Raw genomic sequence first — 24,692 nt, 5'->3', positions numbered from 1 at the left:
CAGACCAGCTTTGTGGGGCTCATAATGAAACCCTGTTTTCTGCCACTGCTCTCATTCCTGGCAGCAGGGCAGACACTTGCCTCATCCCATCCTACCTGCTCCTTCCCACAAGAGTTCAAAACCTCTTACAAGGTGCATGGCCCCTGTACTGCTGCTCCCATGGGGTTCTAGCCACAACGGAAGCACATGGTGGGGCTAATGGTGAGTATCAGGGCTCCTCCAGCGTGCTGTGGCGTGGTTCATCTCCCATGCAGAAGGGAAGCAATTGCTGAAGCCCACGGGAAATGCTTGTTGCCACAAGGAAGTTTCAGCAGGAACAGGAAGGCACTGTTGTATAGCAGCCGATCTGAAGCACCGTGAGCTCCTACAATCCCTTGCAGTGGTTTTTATGCAGCAAAGTGTTGACGTGCTGGTTGGAATCATGGAGCAGACAAGGAATTTTACCCAAATTTATTCAGTGTCATAGTTCTTGCCCTCCCTCCAGCTTTTGAAGGCAATGAGATAATTCTAATCCATCCAAATAGTACAGCAGTATTTAAAGACTTTTTCAGCAGAATCTTCCAATATATAAAATAAAATTTTACATATAGTCCCTGATTTTATAAAAACAAAAATAGCTTTTTTTCTTCCCCTTGTACAAAATATTTGGCATCAGCAGGTTCCAGACAATTGGGCTGGGAAGAAGAGATGTAGCAAGTAGTCTTCACCACACTGTGGGTGGGAATGTGACTGAACAGTGGCATTTGTCCTTTCTCAGAGAACCTACAACAGCGGAGCAGTAACGAGTTAAGTCTCTCTTTCTCCAAGGAATTCACCGCATATTTTGTAAGATGTTCCTGAAGTTTTCCAGTTCTCTAACGCTTGTTGAAATCCTGTGTGAGGAAAACAAAGAGGAAACATTAGAGCCACATCCACATCATGCTTTATTTAAAATTCAAGAGAAACTTGGCAGCTCCACGCAGCTCTTAGGAAGCCAGAATTTAGGATTTCAACTGAATTAGGTTGTGGTTAGGTTATTTGGTAATTTCACAGACTCTTTAAAAGAAACGCTGAGAAACACAGAGGATGTTACAGAGATCACACAAACCCCTTAACTAGAGGTCAAGAAACAGACTGTAATATTCCAAGTGTTGCAGGCATGTCTCTTTGCACTGTAAACTTGTTTCTTCTGAAGGGTTATTTTTATCACCCACCTCATTTTTCCTGCTGAATGTGTTTTGCCCCAGGAGCATCAGTGAAGGGGCCAAGTCAGATCCTGAGAATATGGTCCATGTGTACCTCTTCTGTACAGGAGGGTTCTGCCCTCCCGCATACAGGACAAACTGCTGTTCTAAGGTTTGGAATAACCCAAACAACGAGAGAAGGAGGTTTCAAAGGCTCCAAGGAGGATTTTCAGTTGGGCATCAGAGGGGAAAATGGAAGAAAGGACAAGGCCTGTTCCTGAGCAGCTCAATTTCCTCTGAACACAGCCATGCAGAGATTCCCTAAGTCTCCTTGCATGCTGCTTCCAGAGGCTGTGGTGACCTGGCAAGAGAAGGGCCAAGGAAGCTGAGCTGCCTTGGTGTAAAGGGAAGGCAGCTGCTGTGCTTGGGAGGGAAGCACGACAGCACCCACTGGGGAGGAGCACTTAGGGGTTTTCCAGGTCTGATGCACATTACAGGCTCCCTTCTACTTACAAGTGATGCTGCAAGTTTGGTTTGAAGCAAGATACAGCAGGACCCCTGAGCTTGAGCACTGGCAGCAATGTTGCCCAAAGAATCTTTTGAAAAGCTGTTTGCCAGAACCTCCAGCTCTGTCAACACCACTAAGCAGTAACATATAACCAGGTGTCTTGCAGCATCCTCTCCCTCCTAAGGCCTTGTTACCCTTATTCTCTGTGAAAAACTCCTCATCCAGCTCTCCACAAGGGATGGACTGATGGAGTCCTGTTAAATGCAACCACTCTAAACAGATGTGGGGATGTTGTGTGTGCCCTGGAAGTGTTCAAGGCCAGGCTGGACAGGGCTTGGAGCAACCTGGTCTAGTGGAAGGTGTCCCTGCCCATGGCAGGAGAGTTGGAACCAACCATTCTATGAGTCTGCGATACTATGAGGTGGGCAGCTTGAAGCAGAGCTCAAAAGGGAGCATAGAACAACCACAATCCCCATCTGGGGACAACATGCTCTGAGGACAGAGTCACACAGTCCTTAAAATCTACCAAAATTCTTTGTATCTTTATACAAATGCTTCCTTGAATTTCTTAGAGAAATGTAGAGTATGACAGATTTTTAAATTGTTTCACTCCATGTCAACATCATCTGATGTTTGAGAACTTCTTCGTGAGACAGAATAATCGGAACAGGAGCCAACACCAACACTGCTGGTAAGAAATGGCTGTTTAAGTTTAAAAGGGATGTAACCCTACAGCTCATGTGAAAGTAGAGGGGAAAAAAAAGTCTCATACTAACCTTCCAAAAGCATTAAATAAGGCAACAATTTCTTGTCTGGTCAGCTGGAACCCATAGGAAGGGCCACTTTCAGGCATCTTTTCTATTAGGTTTTCAGAAAAGAGAATCTTCAGTGCTGTACCCAAGCCCTGCGTCTGTAACAAACAAGATCATTTAATAGCGGGGAGATCCCCAGAGCCTGACTCACAAGTTTAATTTTCCCTCCCTCCTGCATCTTTGCAAGGATTCCTGCTGACATCATCTAACAGAGCAAGACGTGGATTCCACCTAGCACAGATCAGAGAAGGGGCAGAGCACAGCCAGGATGCTTTATTCATTTAGTGTTGCTGTGACAGCCCAGTTGCCCCACAGCAGCTTTCTGCGTAGGTCTGACCACCTGCAAAATCCAGCGCAGATCACACTGAGCAGCACCCTCTGCATTGCTTGGCAGAGGCCCTGCACTCCCTCCCCTCTTTCGGGGAGCTGCTGTAGCAAGGTAACCCAGTTTCCAACTGCAACGGCCACAGGCAGCTGCTGCCAAACCTGGAAGGTGCACACTGCTTCCTACTGACCACACAAGGTAACACCCGAGCAGCCTGATCTGTGCCTGGGAGCTGACCCGTACCCAAGAACTGCATCCGAGTCCCACAAGAGCAGCCTGCAGACACACCCCCTGCCACTGAGCAAGCTCACCTGCAACTTCCCCCACAGGCGACATTTGAAGCAGCCAACACAGTCCATTATCCTTGAAATATTCTTAAAGTGTAGCCTAAATTCCTCCTAGGGGAAAAAGACACCCAAATTGATTGTGGTTATGCACTAATTAGGACTTCTTCCATCTATTAATCCAAATCCAATAATGTATTAATCCTGAACTTCAGGCTAAATTCAGTGGGACTGAACTAGGGAAATGCATCCTGAAGTGGGGTCCCCAACAGCAATTCCCCATTCTCCTGAAGGTGCAGACTGTAGTTACCCAACAAGTATCCAAACCATTCAGAAAGAAAAACGGAATTTAGAAAATTAGAAATTGGAAGATTTGAAATAGCTCACCCGGTCCCTGGAGCCTTTTTAGATCCAACATTATCCCAGCCACACACCTGGAAATACCTTTTCACCAGCAAGAGTCCCTAATGGAAGGGCTGGCCAATTACCTTTAGTTTAGCAGCTTCTTTTTTATTTCCTGCAAAGAATGAGTTTTCATCAAAATGCAGTGGGAAAGATCTGAAATAGAATAAAAAGAGATTTGTGATTGGTGAGAAGCTCAGCATGGCCCGGCAGTGTGTGTTCACAGTGCAGAAACTGTCCTGGGCTGCATCATAAGAAGTGCGGTCAGCAGGTAGAGGGAGGTGATTTTCTTCCTCCACTTTCATTAGACCCCACCTGCAGTACTGCATCCAGCTCTGGGGCCCCCAGCATAAACAGTACATGGATCTGTTGGAGCGAGTTCAGAGGAGGCCACGCAGATGCTCAGAAGGCTGGAGCATCTGTGCCATGGAGACAGGCTGAGAGAGCTGGAGTTGTTCAGCCCGGGCAGGAGAAGGCTCTGGGGAGACCCTAGAGCAGCTTCCATTGCCTAAAGATACTGACAATAAATCTGGAGTGGGGCTTTTGAGAAGGGCCTGTAGGGATAGGACAAGGGGGAACGGCTTTAAACTGAAAACCTTCCCCATCCCTGACAGTGTTCAAGGCCAGGCTGGAGGGGGCTTTGAGCAACCTGGTCTAGTGGAAGGTGTCCCTGCCTGTGGCAAGGGGACTGGAAGTAGGTGAGATTTAAGGTCCCTTCCAACCCAAACCATTCTAGGATTCTGTAATTATCTCTCCACAGCTCGTTTCTGTGGCTGAAGTCCAGCTCCAGGAAGTACCTGGTGAGGTGGGTGAATGAAACCAATCATTGAGAAACATTGGACATCTCTAGATGTCTTTTAAGTGTAATCTGCTTGTTTCTTAGATTTCTTGGAGGCTTTCCATTTTAGCTTGCATCTCACCTTGGAGACATTTTCAGCAATTGCCCTATGGTTTCTAAGCAATTTTAGTCTGTTTTCTAATAAATGTAAGCATTGAAGGAGGAGGAGTGTGACAAGATAAATTCAAACATTGATCACATTGAGACACCTATTTCCACCTGCTTCTATTTCTCTTAGTCCAGACTGTCCAACAGCCCAAATCTCTGTTACCAACATGTTCAGAATTCTTTTTCCTAGTCAAAACAATGAAATCAGGACTGTTACTCCACAGATGAGTCAAACATGTAGCCAGTTTCAGGCCTGACATGTAGACAGCTATTAAATTCAATTCTGCTAAATCAAAAAGGCAGCCTAGACTGCTACACTTACACTCTGGGTCTAACCACCCTGTTTTGTAAATTGAGTACAGATAGAACATACTCCTACCAATACTGCACAAATCATACTATCCCACTAAGAGAAAGACCTCAGAAACCACTTCCCTAGGTGCTTCAAGTGAAAGGTTAAGCACGCTCAGAGATGCTGGGGCTGGAAGAGCCATTCGTCCCAGGCACCGAGTGTAATTACTTGGCCAGGTGGAGAGTGTCCAGCAGTAGGTTTTTCATTGCTGCATCATGACTCTTATTCCCTGTGTACAGCTGGAAACCTGGGCGCTCAAAGAAGGGCAGCACTTTGGACAGGGCTCGCAGCTCTATCAGGTAGAGAAAATAGAGGTTCTTGAGTCTTCTGGGACCTTCTCCTCTGGTGATGACTTCATCAAATCTTCGCTGGAACTCTGTAACATTGGGGCCCCATTTCTTCTCTGACCATGTATCTGAGAGAGTGAAAAAAAAGACAAAAATGTGATGGGTTTAGTTCAGGTTCAGCTCCTCCCACCATCCCAAGTTAAATGATGAAATATAACTCTAACAAGGAAGATGCAGGCTTTCCAACAGTCACAGACACTTCACCAACCACAGATTGTTTTAGAGTCCAGAGAGGTGGGCTTTAAGCCACACTTAAACCTCAGCAAGCACACAACTCCTGCAGACCTTGGTTAGCTGGTTTAAAACACGACCCAGGCTTACAAGCAAAAGGTAAAATTGGAGGCTGCCCATTTTAACCAGTTAAATCAGTTGGAGAGTTTCTCATCGGGTGAGCTGAGTGTTTCTGGGAGCAGTTCTGCATAAGCTGGTGATAGCTCAACATCTGCAAGTGAAGAGGACCAGATGGATGTACCAGGAAGGCTGTGAAGGTCCCTTTGTTTCTTCACTCCTGCCTTCAAAAGCCATTGACTTAACTGCAGAACTCTGAAGAGGTCTCTGCTTTGGCATGAGAGTCTGCAGAGGCAAACAGGCCTCCTGCTCCCATTGCTCTGGCAAGCAGCATGGAGGCCAGAGGTTGGTAGGTTTCCTCATGAGCGGGGACATCTTCAGAGAATTCCTGCTGTTAGGGAAATGCAAGAGAACAAAAGCAGCCAAGGGTGGGAGGAGACTGGCCTCTATTTTCCATTCTCAAGCCCACAGGTTTCACAAAGGATACTTCATTTTGCTCATTCTGTCATATACTTAAGGCTATATTAAAGGATACAGTGGAATGTGGAACACAGCCAGAGCGAGCTAATGTATAAAAACAAAGATTAAAAAATAGGAAGAAGCTTTATCTTGTAAATCACACAGCAGGAAAGGGCTCCTTCCCAGCTCTGAGCTGAAGTAGGGTCTCTGCAAGGCGACCACAGCACCTGCTGATGGAAATCCCTGCACAGATCAAAGCTGTGCCAAGGAGCACCACCTCAGAGCAGAAATCACCTTCTGTAGCCTTCCAATGGATGCTCTCCTTTTCTACACACGCCAGACAGACACTCACTTGGCTGTGTGTAAACACCCTTATTTTACTAATCCCTCTGAGTCCCAAGTCATCTCTTGCCTTTGATGTTTCTCTTGTCATTCCATCTCCCAGCTCTAACGTAATCTAACATCAAGGCAAGGTCTATGTGGGCTGTAGAGACTTAATTACTTAGTTAAATCTAAATTGCTTATCCAAATTTCAACATCTATCTCTAAATCTGTGCTTGATTTCTGTAAGCTTTAGCAGAATAAGATGTTAGGCTTGACCCACATGTACCTCCCTGGACTACAATGACTAAATCCTTCAGGAAGTCTGTCATAACCTATACCCCTATGCTGCATGAGCAGCACACCATAGCCGATGGCCTCGCAAGACACACTTATGTTTCCACGTTACCCTCGATTTTTAACCCCTGGGTTGAAACTTAGATCCTTCAGACAGCTACTTACGGACAAAGGCACGCAAAGGAAATGGAAATGGCATATGAAAATGGATCAAGGGTGCTGGGAAAGCCTAGCCAAGCATTTCACAGTCTAGGTGAAATTATTGCTAAACTGACCATCATAAAGACAAGGCTGTTCCTTCCTAGCCCAATACTCAGTTAGAAACCCACTCCAAGATAACCTTGGAGGAAGAATAGAAGGTATACATGCTGGGAGTCTTGGTACAGAGCACAGTCCAGCCATTTTCAGACCTGAAGGCATGTGGTAATTGCATTCCTAATTCTGTTACACAACTGGTGTGCTGAGGGAGGGAAGAGAAGGGCACAGACAGAGGCCTGAGCACTGCAGGAACGGGCTCCAGCTAGCACTTAGTGGAGCCATAGAAGTCTCAATTTAGGAGTGATGCAGAAGAGCTATGGCAGAAAGTAGCATTTACCTTGTAAAAGGTACCTGGCACTCAAATGGATGTTGATGCTTGCATGGAGACCAGAAATGAGTCTGTAGAAAGCTCGTTTCTCTACACAGACACCTGAAAAAAAAATGGGCAGCTTAAGGTACTGAAAGCTTACGTAGAACTTTCTTCTCCCAGCTGTCAGACAGAAATCTAACCCCACCTGAGTGTGGCCAGTAACTCCCACCCATGGCCGGACCATTTTGTGTTCATCCCAGTAACAGCAACCAAGTTTAGACAAAGGATTACCTTTCAGCCACTTGTAAAACGCGTGCCCTGGAAACAAAAGAGGAAAACAAGCACTTCAGTTTGAGGGTACTGCCCAAGCCTGATACCCTGAACCACCTCCGAGGCCAGCCCCGGAGTTGCTCTTCTTGCTCCAGTTTGCAGAAGCCAGGAGAGGAGCATCAGAAGAGCATGAAAATAGTTTTTCTCCCCATCCTGACCGATGCTTCTGTAACACAGCATGGCAGCAGCTAAACACAGCACATGGTCCTTCCCACCCATCTCAGCAAGTGCTGCAGAACAGCACAGCATAGGGGGACACAGGGAGCATGGATTGCTTTTGTCTTCTGGCTAAGGTGGGGACGGGCATTTTGTTTGTCTGTTTATAAAACAAACAGCACAACAACCCAACCAAGTAAAAAACTCCACACAGTGCGACCAAGTGCATACAATCACACAATGTAGTGTTTCACACTACCCCTGCTACTTGCTTGTAAGTAATCTGGAGAACATAAAATGATTTGGAGATAATTTGGAGACAAAAAGACACGGCATATACAAAAGCCCTGTGCTGCAGATGGCAAAGAGCTCCAGAGAACATGCTCTCCCAGATGTGAGCCCTGCAGGGCTGAGGGCTGGGTACCCAGCCTATGAGTCTTCTCAAAGCTCCAGCCTGAGAGCTGCTGTCTCAGTAATAACAAGTGCTGAAATAACCACAACACAGCTCCTGTCCCTGAAGACTTACAACACTTCAATGACTATCTTCAAGTAGCCTTAAAAACCTGCTGGTGCTTTTTAAGCCCACAGAAGGATGGGCTGAGCTCAGGGACAGGGAGCTCAGGGAGATCTCTACACAGGGTCCTGAACACAACAGAATTTCAAGACAACTTCTGATTTGCCTGGAAAAAGATTTTGCTAACCAGGTGCATTAGTTAATGGTACAGCTTGACAGCATGAGAGAGACACCATGTTATTAGTAGAAACAGATAGAGTGCCACTCACCTCCATCATCTCCTGATGAAAAAGAGCATGAATGGTGGAGGAAAAGAGGAGATAAAAATTACACACAACCAAAATTAAACCCCAAAGCACAAGCATTAAGATTGCTCTGTTAATCTGCTCTGACAAGAGAATGAGCCTCTCCAGGGAAGCTTAGGAATGTTCCGAACATGGAAAATGTTCTGAACATCTCAAGCTGCAGCAGTGAACATATCAGATGAACAATCCTACTGAATAACCTTGACCAACACTGGGGGCATTGATATTTGCAAAGGAAGTAAAACCACCACACAGCTGAACCAGAAGCCAGAAAACAAGTGACATAAATCACAGAATTATAGAATGGTTTGGAAGGAACCTTAAAGCTCATCCAGCTCCAACCCTCTTTCACAGGCAGGAACACCTTCCACTAGACCAGATTGCTCCAAGCGCTGTCCAACCTGGCCTTGAACACTGCCAGGGATGGGGCAGCCACAGCTTCTCTGGACAACCTGTGCCAGCGCCTCACCACCCTCACAGGGAAGAGCTTCTTCCTAATATCTAATCTAAATCTCCCCTCTGTCAGTTTAAAGCCTTTCCCCCTTGTCCTTGTAAAAAGACCCTCTGCATCTTTCTTGTAGGCCCCTTCAGGCAGTGCCTACCTCTGCCAGAGGTGCCTTGTATGACCTCTGACAGGACACTCAAAGACCCCATCCCTGCTTCCTGCAGTTAATTTGTCACTTGCAACAACTCTAGCAGGTGTCAGTCTCTATTATCATGTCCTCCTGCTTCCCGATCTGTGAAAGGTATCCCTCTCCCCTCAGTGTATCTGTGGTATTTCATTCATATCTTGCCCTAAACAACCGAGGCAGTCCAGGGAAGCACTGGTATTTTCAAGGACATTGTACATTTCCTTTGCCACTGCTGCTCCGGAAGTGCCACTCCTCTGCACGAGGGTCAAGAGAGAGGGGAAGCACCTACACAATTTAGGGAAAAATCACGGGATCCCACTAGAGGGCACTGCTAGGGCAGTATTCAGGTCAAATGAACAGGGAATGAGGTTAAGGATATTCTACTCATTTGGGCACGATGGGGCATCAGGAGATGTGGGGTCTCTTAGCCGTCTTTGAACAAGAAGCTCTCACGCTTCCAAAACCCTTCCCTACTTTCATTTATACTGTATAGGCTTTGCCTTTGGGGCAGATTTTCTCTTTCTAGATGGTGTCCACAGACTATCACATTCTCATTTCAGACCATCGCAAATAGTTTGGTATTGATGAGTAGAGAAACCAGGGACCCAGGGAGAGTTCAAAGTTCAGCTCTCCTCCCAGTCCCTCCAAAGTTCACATTTCTTCCAGGAGTGGAAGATCAGACTTTCTTTCTCCATGATAAATGCTAGAAAGCCACAGTTCCAGGTGCTCTTGTGTTAACCATAAAATTCTACGTGTGATCAAGAGCTACAACACATTTCTCATTCAGAAGAAGTAGCTCAAGAGAACATTTACTGTTCCTGGGGCTAGGATCAGTATGCTGCAAAACCACTTAGTGAAATAAATAAATGACTCACCTCTATTAGATTCTAAAGGTCTTTTTACATTCTGAGGCCTAAAAGGAAAAGCAAAATCATTTAAATAAGATATGTAAATAAGTTAGTGTCTCCTTGCTGTGCAGAAACACAGTACAACAGAAATAGTTATTTCTCTGCAGTCAAATGGCTAAGGAGATCTAAGAACCCCTTCTATGCTTTAGCTTTGCTTAGAGAGGAAAAGGATAGAGCAAAATGAGGCTTTCTCTGCGGATTTTTGTGTTGTTATGGTTTGTTTTTTTTTCTTATTTCTTTAGTAAAAACAGCTAGGAAAACTTGAGTGTCTACAGAAGTGTCGGTGGGCACTATCGCACAGTGCAGCATGATACACCAGTATGAATGGAGAGGAGAGCCCCAGAGACCACAGCAGTCAAGACTGCAGACCAGTGTCCACCAGTACTGTGCATCAGCCTCAGGGGTACCCCTGGCAGAGCTCAAACTGGCACACAGCCTGGGGAGAGAGCTCACCTCACCTGGGTGGTGGCCAGGGAGGACAGGACTGTGTGCCCAGGACCACATCGCACCAGAGCTGTGCACCCCCTGCCAGGCTGCTGCCTTGCCACACTGCAGGGCCTGCATCAGGAGCCTGCACCAGGGCAAGCCATGGTACAAACAACAGCCAAGGGAGGCTCATGGGGCAGCCACACGCCTATCCCCTCCCCTGACAGCCCACACTGCACAAGCGCTGTGGCAAAGACAGGAGAATGGGGATTAATGGGACAGTTAAAGGACGTGCGGCCCCTCTGCAAAAAAATCAGCACCTGCAAGCTTGTGGAGTCTGTCTCCCAAAGCACCTACTTGAAGCAGTTTTCTTCGTAAATGCTGTTCCAAATTTTCCAGGCATCTGGTCCTTTGTAGCCAGTATAGCGCTCAGGGTTCAGGAGTAAATCCACGTACTCCGCGTCAGGAGAAAGGATGTCTGCAAAGCAGAGTGCTGGGTCAGTGACAAAAATCTTGTGAAGGAAAATGTCATCTCCATCTAAGCTGCTAAATTCCTAAACAGGGCATGACCCTGAGCAGTGATGAAGCTTTGTCAGAAATCTTTGCATCACGTTGTTTTCCAACTAGAGAGGGGAGGGGAGGTGGAAGAGAGAAGAAATGCTGTATATGCTCCAGGTTTGCTGAAGTATCACACACTGTCCTGAAAGTTTTGCAGAGGTACTTAAAATCCCACTACAACACTTGTCAGAGCTAAGAGGCCCCTGTACCATCAGCTTCGCAGAAGCTGTCTGAAGAGTCATCATGCCGTGTCCACCGGAGCATTGCCCGCTGTGTTTCTTCACTGCAAAGGAATTTGAAAGAGACAATGAGAAAGAGCACTGATACTGGGTTTCCTTCGAGATGGGTAAGGACTGTGGAAAAAGAAGTCCAACCTCAAAGAGCCATCAACAGCTCCAAGTCTCTTGGCTTCTTCACATTCTTCAGCAAGATTGTTGGCTTCTTCTGAGTACTGGGTTGAAAAACAAAGGGGTGGGGAGAGAAAAGGATTAAAAAACAGGTTTTTTGCTATTATAAGTCTGCCTTTAATGCCTTAACCTAGGTTAAGCATCAGAAACATTTTCATGATTCATCACACCCTGTGTTTCCACAGGATGTCTGCAGATACCCAGACACTTGTGCAATTGCCATGACTTGCAGGGCCTCACAGCAGCCTCCAGCACTGCCATAGGCGCATTTTGTCCCTGACACCATCCCAAAGGCTCTATAGCATGCCAAACACTTGAAGAGGGTAAAAATTAAGGCACAAATACTGCCCATCTGATTAAGGCAGCTTTTATCAGCTGCAGTGACATGGGACTGGCCTTATAAGCTGTGTCATTGTGTGTACACTGACACACCTACCTTGTAACTTCCAGATCTGATTCCATCAGGGACTTCGTCCTGAAAGACAAAATGGAGCAAGTGCTTCGTGTGGAGCTGATGAGGTCTTTCAGCCTAATCTTTGAGAAAGATTAGGGAAGTTACCACAGTTTCCAGCAGGTAGAAGGTAATGAAAGTGCTCAGCTCAGCTTACAACGCATCCAGTTTCAGGCTCCTCCACAGACTAAGGTTAAGCAATATTCTTGGGTGGTTTATTTGGATTTTTCACAAGACTCCTCAGAAGGTCAGCAGCTTTCCACAATGCTATGTCATGTTATGTTTTGCTTACATAAGCATGAGGCTGGGGAAGCCAATATAAACCCCAGAGGAGCTGGAGCTGCCTCTGGTCAGCTGGTGACATCCTGTCTACCAGTGATGCTGGCACTCCTCAGATACTGCACAACTGATACACGTCATTCCAAAACTTCCCCTTTGCCACTCCATCACCTAGTGTCAGCCCCACACAACCCGAGCAGTAGGCACAAGACAACTGGGCCCTAAATTCTCCTCAACTTCCATTTCCTGATCAGTGGGAAGGCAGTAAACCCACTTTTACATTGCAGAAGGAAATAATATGATGGCAAGTAGCACAGGAAGAGAAAAATTAAGCAATGAATAAGAGTTATTTTTATTGCTTTTGGTGTAAAATGGACCCAAATTAAAATAATTAAGAACAGCAGTGACACAGCCAGTTCTTAAAATAAGAACAACTTCTTCCCTGCAGGATGACCTGGGCAGGCTGGAAAAGTGGGCTAACAAGAGCCTTACGAAGTTCAACAAGGACTAGCGTAAGGTCTTGCACCTGGATAAACACAGTCGAAAAGTGCAGCACGGGCTGGGATCTACCCAGCTGGGGAGCAGCTCCATGGAAAAGGACCTGGGGGTCCTAGTGGACCAAGCTCAATAGGAGTGAACAGTGTTCAGCTGCAGCAAAAACATCCAGCAGGATGCTGGGTTACATCAACAAGGGCATCACCAGCGGAGATAAAGATGTCATTGTCCTGTCTACTCAGTGCTTGTCAGACCACACCTGGAATATTGTGTTCAGTTTTGGCCTCCACTATACCAAAAGGTGTGGACAGCCTGGAGAGAGTCCAGAGGAGGGCCACAAAGATGATCCAAGGACCAAGAAGCCGTGTGAGGAAAGGCTGAGAGAACCAGGCTTGTTCAGCCTAGAGAAAAGAAGGCCCAGGGGAGACCTGATTACCACCTTCCAGTATTTAAAGGGTGGCTACAAAGAAGACAGAGACTCCCTTTTGACAAAGGAGTCCCATGGAAAAGACAAGGGGTGACGGCCACAAATCATTCCTGGGGCAATTCTGACTGGACACAAGGTCATGCTTTGCCTACAAAGGTTGGACCAGATCATCCTCGAGTTCCCTTCCAACCTGGTATTCTATGATTCTAGCTAATACTAATTTAATTGTAACATTACTCTGTCACATTGGTTGTAATCATTACTAAAAACATTCTTTTTAAGGAAAACAGTATTTAAGTAAAATTTAGGATTATTTTGAGAGGGGAGAAAAAATCATTCCCAACCCAACATTTTGGGTCCATAATAAGTGCTTTTTGAAGACTAGGGAAGCAAAGGACACGTCTTCTATTCTACCCCTCAAACACATACTTAACATACATATCAGATTTTATATAACACAAGTGATATTCACACACACCCCAGACCAGAATCTTCCAAGGTGTTGTATCAGCTTAGTAGTTGCTGTTTTTTTTCCAGCCAACAGCTACACTACACCACAGTAGTTACCAGGTGAAGGGGACAGATGCCTGTTTCACTGCAGCAGACATTAAGTTATACATGAAAATAAACTACTGCATTGGGAAGATACATGCAAGTAGCACCATGAGGCCTCTGCCACTGAGAGCACTCATCACACTGTTGGCACAGCATTCCCCTGGGCACCATTGGCACACAACTGGCTCCAGAGACCAGGGAAGAAAAGGGTGAGACAGCCTGTTGCTGGCTGTGACCCACAAAGCCAGACTGGGTGGTATCTTCAGCACCTCTAGCAATCAAGTTGTGATTCATCTGCTGTCCCGTCCCCTTCTTTTCAGGCAGACACCTGCGGTCAAGGTGTTTTCTTTTAGCTCAGCGAAAAACCCTTTTATCCAGCAGACAGGGTCAAGAGTGTTTGCTTTCATACTGGGAAAATAATACTGGTCTCTGGAAGAGCCATTGCACATAAAGAGAATGGGCTGGGAAGGCTGAATTCATCAGGCAAAACTGCAAATCACAGTGTGGCTCACTGGCCAACTACGAACATCCTGCCAGTTAACACAAGAGGCACTTCTTGTAACAACAGTGGATTTGCCCAAACCCCATCCATTAATGCCAAAAATAACAGGGTCCAGGACAATGTTTTAGCCATTCATGGAAGGTGCAACTATTAAAAGCCCAGCTTTCCTTTAAACTGTCACAATTTAGCATTTTGGCCTTTCTCATGGATACCAGTGTCACTGCACCTAAGAAAGCTCCACCAGAGCCACAGTTTTGCTGCAGCTACAATAATAAGTCATTTGCCTGGTTCTTCCTCTTGGTCTGCAAAAAGCCAAATAAAGGTAAAGGAATGGATTTGGTACTTACAGACGGGCAGGGCTTTACAGCACAGTCTCTTATTCCACAATGACTGTTGTCATTCCAGAAAGGACAAGGTTTCTTTAGGTTTACCTACAAATAACATAGTATGCTATTACACATTTTTTCCATGCAACCACACCAACCTTCCACACCAGATTTACCAACACACATCTTCAGTGCCTTAGTGCAAGACTTCAGGTTTAGTGCAAGGTGGAGTGCAGTGACAGTGGAAACAGTTGGCGTTATTTATCTTAACAATATAAAAAGCTGATTACACTCATTGACTTGTCTCTCATACAAGATGCGTGCACCCACGCAACCTGGTCAGCACTATTTATGGTAACACAGAACGCAGGAGGCACACATCTTGTGTGATGTCTTGTACCCTTTAGGAGCCAACAATCACTACAGGACACTTGGAATATTGCTGATTTTGTTTTCTGTGAATCTTGGGGGATGTTTGCTCCCCATTGATTTTGTTTCCTTGTTTTGGGCAATTTCGGACCTCAGCCTCCCTCCCTGTCAGAGGAACAGGGAGAGGATGTGCTAGAGCCCTGCTGCCATCCACTTGTGCCCAGAGCACAGGTCTGTTGCTGTCAAGTCACCTGTGTTCTGGACATGTTGGTGTGAACCTTCCAAGCTTGGTGGGAACAAATAACTCCTTGGTGTTCACAAGACCGATTGCTATCACTCATGTCCTTGCTATCAATAGAGGTTATTCTTTTAATCCTTGCTTTGCTGGTTCTTCAGGTGCTTTCACACACAGATATTTTTATTCATGTTTCATTTAGACCAATCTTAGTATTTCTGCTACAAATCCCAACACTGGAAGGGGAAAGGACATGCACTTCTTTAATAAGCCCTAGTCTTCCTTTTCTGCAAGTTGGTATCAAGTGTCATTCTTCCTAAACAATTAACAAGATTTTGTGGGTTTGGTAGAGAGGGCGAGCAGGGAAAAGCAGCTTCACCCCTGTGATTTTATATATGGGCCCATGCAGTGAAGTTGGGAACTTTGCAACTTGTTCCTACAGAAAATGTTTATTTTGCCTGCGGAAACAATCAGGCAACAGTCACTGTTCAGTATCTGTACACAGCAGGTAAAAATACCATCCCATAAGCCAAGCACGCTCAAACAAGCTCCACATTTAGTCACATACACGCGGTCTCATGCCAATGTCTGGCAGTTACAGTCATCACATCACCCAAATGCCTGGTAACTAAACCTAGCTCTCCACCTCGATGGGGAGACACTATGGAGACTCTCATTATGCAACATGGATCTCTGGTCATCAACATTTTTGAGCCACAGATCAACAGAAGGAGTCATTTCATTGGTTTACTGCTTGAGTTCTTAAGGGGGAAAAATGCATAAGGAAATACCTTTAAAGCCATGCATCTTATAAGCATATTGTATGACATTAAGATTCTCCTAATAATAGAAGAGTCCACCTACTGACTGCATTCTTAAAAGATCAGGATTAAAATGTAGGCATCTGATTTTAAAAAAGATCAGCAATAACTTCAGGGGAGAGTTGAAAAAAGAAAAGCAAAGCAGTAGCACACAAAATAAATACAATTCTTCTATGAGAAAATTACCTTGTAGAATCTGAAATAGTCACTTTCCAGAAGTTCATTCAGTCTAGGAAAAATCTTGTAGTTGTTGAAGGCATCAATGGTTTCTACATCACAGGTGCAGTCATCTAAATGGCCAGTAACCTGTTAGATAAAAGAAAAACAACAACCAAATATGAACAACTTCACCAGTGCTTTTTAACACTGCAGACAATAAAACAATTCAGAACTGTCTTTCCTTTTACCAGCAACTCAACTGGTTAAGTTTAAACGTTAAAATAGACTGTGCCGATTGGCAGAGAACTTCTTTTGATGCATCCTTTAGGAGCTGTCCTGTATTTGTTGCTTGGGATAGGCAGTTTTCTCTGGCAGCGCTTTTCCTCTAACACAGAGAGATATGTTAGAATTCACTGATGTCAGAGTAATAGGCATCAGATGGACACTTCTGTCTCTAAAAGGCAGAGATAACAGGGCACATCCGTGTGTCACGCACATACACAAAATCCACACAGCCCTTGTCCACACATCACACACAGCTACAAAGATCCCAGATGTTTCACTTGAGGCCAAATCCAGCAAGACCCTGATATTGGCTGCTGTAAGAGCTGGGAGCCATAGGCACTGCCAGCTGAGGCTACCAACTGTGACCACCTCAGTCTATCACTCCTGTAGGATGGCACACAGAGGAGAGTTGGCATTTCCATAAGGGGCCAGTCAGGCAACAATAATGCCACCGAAGATTATGGCACCCAAGAAAGTCCCTGTGGTTAATCAACTATGTCTCTGCCATTTATTTGACTTAATCAGAACCACAGCAACTGCAACAGGCTCTCTCCAAACCTCACCTCAGAGAGCCATATGGCAAGAAAAATTTGTTTTAAATGTGAGGTAGAAAGCCAGTGCTTCTTGCATCACCCTGAATGACTCAAGCTCTGAAGAGGCAAAAAAAGTCAGAAGTAGCACAAATTCTACTATGGGTTTGCGAGATGTGGATTACAGTCCCAGTGACAAAGTTGCACAACAAAAGTAGTTTTAAACAGATCTGAGCTCTGGGGAACATCACTTGTGACCAGCCATCAGCTGGATTTAACTCCACTTCCCACACTTCAGGCCCGGCCATCCAGCCAGTTTTTACCCAGCAAACAGCACACCCCTCCAAGCCGGTTTCTCCAGGAGAATGCTGTAGGAAATGGTGTTAAAAGCCTTACTAAAGTCCAGGGAGACAACATCCACAGCCTTTTCCATACCTACTAAGCAGGCCACCTTGCCGTAAAAGGAGATCAGGTTAGTCAAGCAGGACCTGCCTTTCATAAAGCCATACTGACTGGGCCTGATCACCTGCACATGTCCTGTACATGCTACGGGACAGCACTCAGGATGATCTGCTCCATAAAATCCCCCAGCACCAAGGTCAGGCTGACAGGTCTGTGGTTTCCCAGGTCCTCCTTCAACCCCTTCTTGTAGGCAGGTGTCACATTTGCTGACCTTCAGTCAGCTGGGACCTCTCCAGTGAGCCAGGACTGCTGATAAATGATGGGAAGTAGCTCAGTGAGCACTTCCACCACCTCCCTCAGCACCCCTGGGTGGATCCCATCCAGTCACCCTGGCCAGAAATCAAGTATTACTACTCATTCACTCTCAACAGCACACCAGGGATTTTTCCTGGATGTAGCAATACAACACGGGGCAAGCTGCCATTCCCCTCTATCAGATAAATTTTAAAGTTTTAAGACCAGACAGTTGTTTTAAATTGATCTTGTTGATTTATGAAGCAAAGAATGGGATGTTTGCCACAGTTGTGATAAGAAACCAGCTTGTCTTCTGTCCCTGAAAGCCTACAAAATCCTGGTAGGAAACAGCACAGAAATGATGCACGCCATGATAGTGTTCTAGGAGATAATGTCCAGTCTTTGCCTTCTCTCTGTGCACAGGACAGCCGGAAGCAGAGACAAGCAGAATAAGGCTGGAAACATTGGCAGCTCCTGTGCAGTCTGACAGAGTGCACTGATGGGTGGTGGCACAAAAGCTCTCTAGGAGAGGCCAGGAACAAACAGGCAGATGGGGGATGTGCAAAAACTAAGAATTTGCTGGATTGTATTTAAGGGGCTCCCCCTTTTCTTACTTTTAACGCACTTGACCAGCCTAAGGGTCACTGAACACTGTGGAACAGCAAAAAGAAGCAGGTACCATCCCCCTTGCAGGAAAGGCAGCAGATGAGCAAAGTCATAGGCATATGTGAGAGGGAGTAGAACCCTGCAAGCCTCAAGAAAAAGCATGCCTGAATCCAAAGTAAAGGGGCTGCTCCAGTCTTCACAATTAGGGCAAAATACATTCTGTACAGTGCCACGTGTAAAACACAAGCTACCTGCCTTGACACATTTCCGGAGAGCCCTCAGATCATTCAGCAAAAGCTACATGTCAACTTAAACCCATTGTAATTACTACTGTGGGAATGGAACTCCCTGTCCTCCTTCCAATAGCGCAGGCAGAAAACGGAGCACTTGCCCTCAGAGCACACATGAAATGGGGTGGTGGCACAGGAAGAATAGCCTGGATTAAACACAAAGCACCTTAAAGGCAAGTTCCTTCCCGCCACCCCAGACAGGGAAAGAAGGAATCCAAGCTCTAGACCCGGACTGCTCCACAGCAGGAATTAATATTTTGAGAACAGCTTTTTTTCCAAAGGGCTTTAATAATCTGGACTCATCAACACTGATCTGAGGAGGAGTGAGGGGAAATCAGAGCATGCCAGAATGAGCACTCCACTTAAACAAATGGTTTGTGCTAAGGCACTATGATTTGGAGGCTCACTTCTAGTTGTAGAGCTTACATTGAAGCCCCTCATGTTATCCTCACACAGGTGCCGGATGCCATCATGCATTTTACACACTAACGAGAATTAACAGCATAGCAATTAAGCTTTCCACTAGCCTGAATCGCCCCTATAAAAAACAGCACTTCGCTAATCCAGTTACCCAATTTAATGCTGTTTCAGGATTAAAAAACAAACAAAACCCCCCAAAACCCAGCAAGAAACAAACCACAACAAAAAGCCAACCAACCACAGTTATTATTTCCTGGAAACTTGGCATCCTTTAGGCAGGAAGGTTATAGATGGGGTCTAAAAGTGGCCTACAGATGGGTTTGTGGATAATCTTCAGCTGCTCCCTATATCCATGCTAGTCAAACATGTTGCTCCCAGGGAATGACACTGGAGTGCTCAGCAAGCCCTCAATGGGAACAGCCCGCACTATGGGCACTAGGCTTCACTGCGTCTAGAAATCAATTCAAGCCGGAACCAAGCTGGCAAAACACCATCTTGAAAATAACCCAGGGTGAAGTGCAGCAGCACATAACTAACACAAAACTGAGGACAAGATGGGTTCACGCTTTGGAGATCTCCACGTATCCACTGCTCTGTTTAGAAAGCACTGGTGGGAAGATAAGCCACAACAGCCATCAAAGGGCAAAGAGGAAGCACTGGGGAAATCTCGAGCTCTGCTCAACTCTGAGGGAAAACTCCTTCTTTCCCCAGGGATCTCAGTCATTCTATGCAGAAATGGGCAATTTCCCCAACCTGCGCATAAGATATTGCTGTCCTGCTTACCTTCCATCTCTGCCTGCTGAGCCAGGCCTGGTGACACTACCTGCTCATGCCCAACCTACCAAAGCTCACAAAGGAGCAGAGAAGACACAAGCCAAGTCTCCTCAGAGACTGAGATGAAAGTCCCAGTGATGCTACCACCAAACAGCACTGACCCACATGAAGATGCAGGGATGCGGGCAGCATCAGAACACTTGGCAGGGCATTGTCTTCACCACAGAAGTTCCCTCTTGCTCCATGACTGCTTACCACCCCAGAGCATGTAAGCAGCCAGAGACTTGTGTGTTTTGGACTTCAGTTAAGCTACAGCACGTGTCAAACATGCCCTGCAATGGGTGGCGTCTTAAAACACTTTCCCCCCGCCTCTGTAAAGTATTTATCTACATCTTCAGCTTGTATTAATTAGAACAGCTGTTTAAGATGAAATTTAAATTGATCCTGTCCCAAACATGTGCCCTGTGCTTGCTGGCATCTGTGAATCACTGAGCTGAGCAGCAGCAATGGGTTTCACTCCACCCAGTAAGGGTGTGAGAGCCTGGCATGAAGCTGACAAGCAGGGCTGGGTTTCCCAGTGGGAAGAGATGCAACGGAGCCGCTGGGACAGACACGACACAAGCAGCTCCAGTTGCTGAGCAAGCACCAAAGAAGGCGTTTGGCTGTCCCTCTGCAATAGCTGCTTTCAATCCCTTAACACAGGTTGAACCACAATCACACGTGGACTCCACATCATCCTTGGGTTTGGCCTTTCCTTCCACCCCAGCCTCCTGTCAGTCTGCTTTCCCTATGCTGCTGGTCCTCTTTCTGCTTCCCCTAGTGTCACAGAAGCATCCCCTGGGCAGTGGATTTAGGGCTTCTTTTGCTATGGGCCCCATCCCAGACCCATACACCACCACGTATTGCACAGCTGGGCAGGGAAGGAGGCAAACTCTTTTCTGGATCTCCCACTTACAGCTACAACAGGGCACAAGGAAGGGAATGCTACAGTGGCTGAGGAGTTGCTTTTAGCCTGTACTGACCTCCCTGGCAGCTGCCTGCTCTCCTAGACAAACCACACCAGTCCCAGGCTGATGGCAAGCAGATGCTTTCCCTGCTGCCCCACGGAAGCTTCCTTGCAGTCTCCCTGCACAAGTGACCGGTGGCTGTGCTGAAGCACTCAGTCCAGCTAGGGTTCCCTTTCACCCATGCCAGCACACTTGGAGCAAGGAGCTGGCAGCCCGGTGAGGATAATCATGCCCAGCATCTGTCTTCCAAGCAGTATATGCCAGCCAAGGTGCTTTCTTCCCTGTCTTCTGCCCAGAAAAGAAGGCTGGGGCCTCCAGAGCTCACACAGAAGCAAACCTCACCTGGGAGCCTCAGGATGCGATTAAACCTGAGAAGCTGATGTGCTGCCAGATATCACCTCTGAGCATCTGCTAGCAAAGAAGGATCTGCAGCTGCTCTGCACTTGGAGCCACCCAGCAGAGATCAGGAACTGTGCTAGGGATAAATTCCTGCCCTGAAGGCTGCTGGGTGAACATCAATTCAACAGGAATACAAGAGTGGTTTGAAAGTCTGTTCAGGTAACAGGGAGGTAACACTCATTGCCCAGACTCACCCCTAATGACAATGTACTGACAGTAGGAACACCCCGGAAGAAAAGTGGCCCTTTGCCAGACCGGAAACCTAGTCAAAATGCCAGTCTGCCCAGCACCTGCAGCACATTCTTAATGCAGCTCCATCAGTCTGTAAACAGCAAATGAGCAATAACTGCTAGGAACATGGAGAACTGATTCATGTCTGACTAAAGCATTAGCACCAAGAGCAGTATCAGGGCTGGTGACAAGCTGTCTGTAAAGTCTGAGGGAACTCCAATATTGAAATGTTATCCAGCACTAATGAGAGGGGTTAGAAAGCAGGAACAGTATGTGAAAAAACAGTACTTTTAGTAATAGTTCCAAATACAAGTTTCAGGACTGGTTAGCAACCCCTTTAATGAAATGAAGAGCTAAAATAACAGTCAGAAAAAGGAGGTGAGGCACTGCTCTTACTAGTACAGAAAGAGAGCAACACCCATTCCAGAAGTATGGCCCACATAGGTCAGCACTTGAAGTACTGCTAGAGCAGCCCCTGTCACCTGTCACAACATGGGCTGACAGACAAGTTGAAGCTCTTCCACTCACCCTGCATCAAGGTTTCTTGATCTGACAACCTTGTGAGACAGCAAGAGATGGTTCACAGGAGGAAACCAAAAGCTATACCCAGGCCTTGGAGTATATAAACAAAAGAGGTTAAACCATACCATTTAAGGCTTGCCCTGTATTTTATTTGGTGGTAAATTAACACCACCACACAAGATGATCAGCAAGTCATTTTACAAAACGCCTCAGGTGTGTTTTTTAGCAGGTTGTGGTTTGCAAGGCTGAGAAATGCCGCCCCACACAACACGCTTTCCCAAAGGCAATAAAGTCTGGAAAAATCTTGACCCTGAACACTTGTATTGAAAACTAAACCGAAGCACACACTACATGAACAAAAAGTGTGTTGCAACAAAACAACAGGGTACAGAGTACAACACCAGTTTCTCCTCCCCAGGGAAAAATACCTGTAAGCCATTACTATGCCAGGATGCCCGTTCATTGAAGGTTAGGGCTTCTTATCCCACACCACACTGCCCACTCAGGCTTTAGTCCTTAGGAGAAAAACTTCACTGCAAAGCAGGAAGTGTACAAGCAAAAGCCCTACAGATATATGTTGGTTGATGAGAAGCTCAACATGAGCCTGTAACATGCTCTGGCAGCCTAGAAAGCCAATTCTGTCCTTAGCTGCACCAAAAAAAGAGCAACCAGGAGGTCAAGGGAGGTGACTCTCCCCCTCTGCTCTGCTCTTGTGAGACTCCACCTGCAGTACTGCATCCAGCTCTGGGGACCCCAACATAAGAAGGATGTGGACCTATTGGAGCAAGTCCAGGGGAGGCCACAAAGATGCTCCAAGGGCTGAAGCACCCCTCCTGTGGAGACAGGCTGAGAGGATTGGGCATGTTCAGCCTGGAAAAGAGAAGGTTCTGGTGAGACCTTAGCCTCTTTAGGCTTCTAATGCTTAAAGAGGGCTGACAATAAATGTGGAGAGGGACTTTTTTACAAGGAGATGCAGGGACAGGAAAGGGGGAATGGCTTTAACCTGACAGAGGGGAGATTTAGGTTGGATATTATGCAGAAGTTCTTCCCTGTGAGGGTGATGAGGTCCTGGCACAGGGTGCCCAGAGAAGCTGTGGTTGCCCCATCCCTGGCAGTGTTCAAGGCCAGGTTGGATGGGCCTTGGAGCAACCTGCTCTAGTGGAAGGTGTCCCTGCCCGTGGCAGGGGGTTGGAACTGGATGGTCTTTTAGGGCTCCTTCCAACTCAAACCATTCTATCATTCTATCTATCACTCTATCTATGTATCTATCAATCACAGATACAGAATCAAAATGCATGTTTTTCAATTCTTGATCAGCACAGTTTATATTTACCATTTCCACATGAAACTGAAGTGTTAAGACCCACCAGAAGGCAAAGCCAAGCACACAGCTGCAGGTTTTTTTTCATTTCTCCATTCTCAGTTTCTGACTCACATTTAAGCACTAGAATTTTAGTACGGCAAAAGTAGCCTTTTTTTTTAATAAAGGAATAAAAATAAAGCACTAAATACACTGTGCTATCTTTACTCTTTCATCTTGCAAACGTGCTTGCGCTAAGTTAAGTCAAAAGGAACCTGTGGAGGCACCATTCCCTCAAATCCAGCTGCCTGGTCTCATCTCTTGGTGAACTATACCCAGTTCTCTCATTACTGTACACCAACAGAAGGTGCACCGGCCAGCCGAGAACAAGCCTGGCACATCAGCAAAGGAAAAAACACTGGAAGAGCTTTAACATGAGGGCAGCCCAGCTCCCGCTGGCATAGCAGGGTAGGGCAGCGGGTGCCTGCTGCAGCCACTCTCTCCTAGACAGTGGAGCTGGGAAGAACAGCGAGGCAGACCCACAGGAGAGCCTAGAGAAAACTCCGGGGTGACCTCACAGCAGCTTTCCAGTACCTAAAGGGGCCGACAAGCTGGAGAGCGGCTTCTGACAAGGCCCTGTAAGTACAGGACAAGAGGAATGGCTTTAAGCTAACAGCGGGGAGATTTAGATTATATATTAGTACAGTAATACACACCCCTAAAAAGCCCGACGAGAGGCGGCTAGTGAAGGACAGCTCCCCTAGCTGAAACAGTCGCGTTTCCAGCTAGGCGCAAGGAGAGAATACAGTTAAGAAGGCAAGGCAGAGGGCACGAGACTGCTCAGTGGCGTGAAGTCGCCCTCCCAGTGCCTTTGCTTTGGGGCACCTCGCAGCAGGTTCTCCCATGCTCACAGAGGAGCCGAGCCCTGCCGCACCGGCACCCACGGTCCGCGCCCGCCCCGACGGCTGAGCCCCAGCCCCACGCCGCGCTGCTGCCGCCCCGTCCCGCCCCCCGGCAGAGCCCACCTGGCAGAAGCAGCGCCGCTCCGCCGCGCTGGGCTGCCCGCGGCACAGCACGGCCCCCGGCGGCAGCAGCAGCGCGGAGAGCCCCAGCAGCGCGGCTAGCCCCAGCAGCCGCAGCCCTCCGCCCGCCGCCATCTCTCAGCCCCAGCGCCGCCGCCGCGGCCTGAAGAACCCGCGCCGCGCACCTCCCCTCGTCGGGGGCGCGGCCACCGCCGGCTACGGCCCGTGCCGCACGGAGCACGGCCCACGGCCCACGGCGCTGCCCAGGGGCGTCCGGGCCCTCGGCGGGAACGGGAGGCGGCCCCGGGGAGCTGCCTGGCTTCCCGGTAGCGGTGACTCACCCGGGCCGGGCGAAAGGCGGCTCTGGGTCGGGGCTCACGTCCGCAACGGTGCCGTGACCAGAGGCAGGAGCCACGGGCTACAGGCAGTGAGTAACGAGAACTGGGTGGGCACTTCCCGGAATTGTGATGAGCATGTATATAATGAAGATACATAAGCTGTAAAGTGCCTCTTCCCGATGTGCGTGGTAGGCGGAGCGGTCCCCCATGCACCCGGTACCATGACAAAGTAACGCCGGGTTTCTCACCTTTCATGCTCGTTGGAGAGCTGATTTTCCTGGATTTCTGTGGCATCCCCAGCGGCCTGGCACAGCATGTGGGCACCTGCCCATGTTCGGCCAGCAC

General features: G+C 47.2%; 1 protein-coding gene across 2 annotated transcripts; it reads right to left on the bottom strand.

Moving 5' to 3' along the window:
* Window positions 1–435: 435 nt before the first annotated feature.
* On the bottom strand, window positions 436–24,159 carry ERO1A (endoplasmic reticulum oxidoreductase 1 alpha). 2 transcript variants are annotated; one of them, XM_062618480.1, is made up of 16 exons: window positions 24,013–24,159; window positions 15,955–16,074; window positions 14,365–14,448; window positions 11,745–11,783; window positions 11,276–11,352; window positions 11,111–11,184; window positions 10,701–10,821; window positions 9,885–9,922; window positions 8,342–8,353; window positions 7,364–7,390; window positions 7,100–7,192; window positions 4,961–5,207; window positions 3,581–3,650; window positions 3,120–3,206; window positions 2,448–2,581; window positions 436–872 (listed from the first exon to the last, which is right to left on the bottom strand). In XM_062618480.1, exons 1-16 carry the CDS (start codon window positions 24,142–24,144, stop codon window positions 812–814), a joined length of 1,416 nt encoding a protein of 471 aa, XP_062474464.1. In that variant the 5' UTR covers window positions 24,145–24,159; the 3' UTR covers window positions 436–811. The 2 variants fall into 2 exon arrangements, with proteins under 2 accessions (XP_062474464.1, XP_062474465.1); XM_062618481.1 differs by lacking the exon at window positions 8,342–8,353.
* Window positions 24,160–24,692: the final 533 nt, after the last annotated feature.

Source organism: Pezoporus occidentalis, unplaced genomic scaffold (genome assembly GCF_034315485.1).
Source record: "Pezoporus occidentalis ecotype Australia unplaced genomic scaffold, CSIRO_AGI_Poc_V1 ctg200, whole genome shotgun sequence".
Taxonomy (NCBI): domain Eukaryota; kingdom Metazoa; phylum Chordata; class Aves; order Psittaciformes; family Psittacidae; genus Pezoporus; species Pezoporus occidentalis.
This window is presented reverse-complemented; position numbering and strand designations above follow the sequence as displayed.

What these genes read in the sequence shown, in the direction of transcription:
- ERO1A (XM_062618480.1), bottom strand. Translation starts at nt 24,144, where the DNA reads ATGGCGGCGGGCGGAGGGCTGCGGCTGCTGGGGCTAGCCGCGCTGCTG. An exon ending in CAGCTTCTGCGAAGCTGATG is followed by an intron (nt 10,822 to 11,110) that starts GTACAGGGGCCT and finishes TCTGCTTTGCAG; the next exon opens with ACATCCTTTCTCCTGACGCG. An exon ending in AAGAAGCTGCTAAACTAAAG is followed by an intron (nt 3,207 to 3,580) that starts GTAATTGGCCAG and finishes TTTTTCCCCTAG; the next exon opens with GAGGAATTTAGGCTACACTT.